General features: G+C 35.3%; 1 protein-coding gene across 1 annotated transcript; it reads left to right on the top strand.

The window, feature by feature from the left end:
- LOC143205831 (piwi-like protein Siwi) lies at positions 1 to 4,440 on the top strand (the record flags this gene model as incomplete). Its single annotated transcript, XM_076418853.1, is given in 5 exon segments — positions 1 to 51; positions 104 to 203; positions 616 to 809; positions 863 to 1,328; positions 4,115 to 4,440. Coding segments are annotated over 5 exon segments (854 nt in total), but the record flags the coding sequence as incomplete, so codon positions are not given.
- Between the last annotated feature and the right edge of the window lie 1,187 nt (positions 4,441 to 5,627).

Below are 5,627 nucleotides of genomic sequence, written 5' to 3'. Positions count from 1 at the left end.
TGGATAGGGCGATGCCGTGCCAGGTGGCCGTAGCGAAGACCGTTCAGAAGAGTAGGTGCTCATGGAATTCGTGATATCGGCGCTCAGTCTCGTTTGATTTCAGATAATCGGTCGGTAGCTATGAAGATCGCCATACAGATGAACTGTAAGCTTGGCGGGTCGCCGTGGGGTTCTACCATGCCTAGATTTACGATGGTCGTAGGGTAAGTGACGTAACGTTGTTTCAAACGATGACGGTACTCAAATGAGTACCCATATTTTCAAAACTCCCATGGGTACGAATTAAAACCCGCTGTTTTAACATAAGATGGCTCCAGGGAAACCTGGCCATGATATGTCAAGGGAAGACTGTAATATGACGTTATGTTTTTTAGGATCGAATTTTTCCACTATTTGTTTTCTCTGCAATTCTGTTAGCGACTCATCTACTACTTATTTTAGACGACTTTCTGTAATATTGCCGTATATTTAAACAACGGCGCACTACAACGGTATAATTATTATAGCCTCTTTTATCTTTTTATATGTATCGGAACAATACAGGCTATTTACCAAACTTGCGGTATTTGTTCCTTTTCCCATACTCCATACTAATTCTTTTGCGCCTCCTTTCAGTTACGACGTCTGCCGTGATACTGCCAACAAAGGGAAGAGTTTCGCCGGAATGGTGGCCTCCATTGATGTAGGATGCTCACAGTATTTCAGCATGGCAGTGGAGCACGCGCAAGAGCAAGAGCTCAGCAGTAACATAGCCGCCTTTGTCACGTTGGCCTGCGAACACTTCCAGTCGCGGAATGGTGTATATCCAGGTAAGGACGCGGTGTCCGGTACCACCGACGATTTTCATCTTATATCGTTTCAGAACGCATAGTGGTATACAGAGATGGTGTGGGCGACGGTCAGATAAAATACGTGAAGGAACACGAGGTGGAATTGCTGAAGGAGAAGCTGAAGAGCGATCTGTTCAAGGACCGACCCCTGAAGCTGGCCTTCATCATAGTATCGAAGCGTATTAACACCAAAATTTTTAGGGCCCAAGCGGACGGGCTGAGCAGCAATCCACCGGCGGGTACGGTCGTCGACGACGTCATCACGTTGCCGGAACGGTACGACTTCTTCCTGGTGTCCCAGTGTGTCAATCAGGGAACCGTAGCGCCTACCAGTTACAACATCATCGAGGATACATTGGGCATAGACGCCAACAGGATCCAGAGGTTCACCTTCAAGCTCACGCACATGTACTTCAATTGGTCCGGTACCATCCGCGTGCCGGCTCCCTGTCAGTACGCCCACAAACTTGCTTTCATGACGGCCCAATATCTGCACAGGTGAGTTTTTGTGTCGATTAAATCTTTGTGTCTTGCCGCCGCATTCACTATTTTATTTAATAGTATTGTGACTTCTCTTAAAAGTATAGTCTATTCAAAGTTTTTTGTCATGGATATTTGTGACGTCGAAACATTGCAACGTTGCCGCATCAACTCTGTGTTTTAATTCAATTTAGCTTTGACATACAAGAAAATTCTAATCTAAATAAAATAATTGAACAAAAATGTTACGAATACAATTTATTTTAACATTATAGTACATAACATAATACATATACTATTGAAAGACTTAAAACTATAATTAAGAACATTGGTATAATAGTTTGTAGGTTAGATTTGTTTTGTTTACATTGAACTCCTTCCACGCCACCCATGAGGCAGAATTTCTAGGCGCGTTTTTTTTTATGTAGTGGTATCCCCTGGTAGAGGCCTAATCATCTACCTAATTAACAATTATATATCTCAGAAGCGAGTTCATTCTAGAGCATATTTACCTTTTTACGTTTAGTTCTTCCTTCGATGGTGTGTTTACTTGTTAAGTCATCTTGGCATCACTGTATATTTTATTTCTTCTGCTACTATCTGTGTACACCATTCTTCATAAACTTAGTCACTGAATTCCGTCTAATGCATTTACCATATCTACAAAACCAGTTGTATTCAATCTCTACTCATACATTCTAACTTATTGCACATGTTTAATTTTGAACAATTACAATCATATCTGTGCACACAAATCTTTCACGCCCTACAATACCATTTTCTACAGTTATATTCAATTAATTATGTGCATACCTTTAGTTGATTACACTCTCATCACTCTGTCTCAGGAATTTCTGGCACTGCACATTCCAGCATTATCACATATCCTGAATGTTTCCTTCAGTCACTTTCACTTTCCGACGCAATCACTAAACTGTTAATTTCTAATCTGTCTAAAACATGTTCACGATTCCACCATTTATCAATTACTTCCTCTGTATGTCTTACCAAGTTCATCCAAACTGAAGGTGTTATAGTTGACAATGCTTCCTTCCACATATCCAAACAGTTTTTGTTGGATTATCCTTCTTGACCAGCAATATATCTGCAATTAATTATTAATAAATATAATACGCGACATCGGTAATTCATAAGACCATTTTCCAATTTTGGCCCAAGTTAGAAGCAGAGCCAAAATTGTAAAATTTCGATAGTCCATATCTCGGAAACTATAAGAGATAATGCAATTTGGTAATCGACAACGTACTTACCATGCCGAATTAGCAATATATCTGCAATTAACTATTAATAAGTATATATAACCAACAAAACCTAATCGAATACTATTGAAACTTTTACCTTTTTCCATCAATATTTGTTGTCTTTACACTTTTTTTGTTACTGTCTTGCCAAGAGTGCCACAATGAACCATTTTGAAATATTCAAGTTTCTTATATTATTTTAATTTTAAGGTAATATCTGGAAGTTCCATTAAACCTATCCGAGGGTTATCTTTACACCGTTTAAAATCTATACCCTGTAAGAGTGTATACCTCAAAAAGCTACATGTCCCTAATTCTTTTATGTATACTTTCCAGAGAGACAATTTTCTCTAACGTATTATTCTTCATTTTGTAAGCGATGTTATTCACACTACCCACAGTAATATTTAGCACGCCGGCACACTGCTAAAACACATATTCATTAAAATTGTAGGGGCTTATATTATTTAATATCATCAATAATTACCTCTCTAACGAAATTTACCGGCAAAGAGGGCCTCCGTTACCCCGTTTCTTTTCGAAATAATCTATTAAAGCCGCAATCAATTTGTGACCCTGAATATCTGAAGTAATATGATATATTACGGAGCGACTTAAAATTTATCAAAATAAAGGGCTAAAACCTGTAATAATAGGTTTATAACCTGTAATAATTATATGTAATGTTTTGAGTAATTTAGCGTACATCTGACAACCGAACGGTGACCACCTGTCAGACATATGCAAAATTCTAGAAAACAATTATGATACGAGGTTTTAACTCTTATCTATAAATTATTGTGGCTGTATAATTAACTGTAGTTTTTAGATATATTATAATGTTAAAATAAATTATATTTGGTAACATTTTTGTTCAATTATTTTATTTAGATTAGATTTTTTTTATGTCAGTGCCAAACTGAATTATAACTTAAGAGTTGTTAAGAGGTTTTAACCCTTACCTATAAATTATTGTTGCTTTATTTTTGTTCAATTATTCTATGTAGAATAGAATATTCTTGTATGTCAAAGTCAAACTGAACTAAAACTCAGAGTTGATGTGGTAACATTGCGATGTTTCGACAACACAAATATACATGGCGCTTTACTAAAAAAGCTTTGAATAGACATTATATTAAGTTGCTTTTGTTCAAAATAACCGATTATAGATCTAGTCTTTTTCTGACTATCTAATGGTAATCATAATATGTAAATTATCATAAATATTTTGTATTGTACTGCATTGCCCATCAGAAAGTCATAAGGAAACCAAGGCTCATTATCCCTGAGATATTTGGAATATTGACATTATTTTAAAAAATTACAGTTCCAAAAAAAAAGTTAATTTAATTTAATCTACTGTTGTTGTTTAGGAAGAGTGGAGGAAGGTTAACGGAAATGATCACCGAAAGGGGTCACCATGTTTATAATATTGTATTTGCCATATTATTTGATAATTTCGCATTCACCATATTATTTATAATTTAGCATTCGTCATATTATTAAATAGTTGATGAAATCGTTTTTTTTTTTCTTTAATAGACCTGCCATAGCCGGATTGAACGAGACCCTATATTTCATGTGATGGATCTATGCATGTGAACAAAGTTGTTTCTTTTAGGAGAAGAATTTTTTGTTTTGTTTTTAAGAGATCTCAGGTTTTGTTTTTATTCACACATACCTAAACGATGTAGTTCATAAAGGCACTTTGGAAGTTCGTCCACCGTACCTGATTTAAAGTTATATGTTAGTTAATATAGGATTACATTTTAGAATTAAGACATGAATGTACATTCTTTTTTAATATCATAAGAGTTTTGACATTATTTTCATAATAATAAAAACTATATAACAATAAACAACAAAAATATTTGTTTTATTCGAACTTCCAGTCCAGGATCTTCAGGTAGGCGGCCTCGGCCCTCTCGTTTACTTGCCAAGCCTCCAGGTGCATCTAAAACTATAAGAAAAAACGCTACGCTCTATAGCTATAGGGTTATAGTGAGTACAGACATGAAGGAAGCGAATGGTTCTGTCTCTGGGCGTATATTGTAATCGGCAAACGTATTCTCCGTAGCGGTATTTTCTCGTGATCGAAATTAACTCGAAAATTCGGGTCCACCAAATTTATTTAATGGTTTGGTTCGGAGGCGCGTATACTTTTCACAATAGCATAAGAAAGAAATTATGATTGGTTATGGTAAGATAGAAAATACGAATAATATTGAAATCTAACTCATTTGAAGATTATGGTAATAAGACATAACACTCTTATGTTTATACAACTTTAGTATTCTACTTATCGATTCCTAAAGATATTTCAAACATTTACAATTCTGTAATGACTAAAAAATAATCTAAATCATCAGAAGATATATTCAGCCGAAAATAAAATACCGTATATGTTGAAATTTCACTATGAGGTAGACATTATAAAAATATAAATTAAAAATATTACCTTTATTACTTTATACCTTTACTTTATTACTTTACAAAAGTCCTTTTGAAATTCATTTATAGTATTTCTGGTCAAAAACATAAGTGAAAAATGAAGTTCGTTAAATAAACAAAGTATGTATTTTATTTTTTTATCCTCTGAGTATGTTGCATTGTTGCTTTAGGCGAGTTAGATGGTATGGCCTGTTTTGGTGACTGTAAGTTCCTTTTTTCTCCCAGTGCTGGATACATTTTTTTTGCAACACTTTATGGACTAGGCATCCCCTATAATTTGCAGGATGGTCACCGTCAGAGTTAACACATTTTACTTTGTCGTCACGTGTTTTGCGTGTGCAATTATTGGTCGCATGCTCTCCTGCGCATTTCACGCATCTACACAACTTGCAACAATATGTTTTAATTTCCCATATGCTTGACATCTGGCGCATTGTGGGTTGATTCTTTTTGTGTTTGGTGGCTCACATTTAATGACATTGTGGTCCAAATCATCAATCTCCTAAACATGTTTATTATTTCCTTTTGGCTTCAAATCAATATAAAATATTGGTAGTTGCACGACCGGTCACAAATCTATTGTAGGCAAATTTAGATTATTTGC

Source organism: Rhynchophorus ferrugineus, unplaced genomic scaffold, assembly GCF_030347505.1.
Source record: "Rhynchophorus ferrugineus isolate W39M unplaced genomic scaffold, kcgeb_rfMv2 rfM17, whole genome shotgun sequence".
Lineage (NCBI taxonomy): Eukaryota > Metazoa > Arthropoda > Insecta > Coleoptera > Curculionidae > Rhynchophorus > Rhynchophorus ferrugineus.
This window is presented reverse-complemented; position numbering and strand designations above follow the sequence as displayed.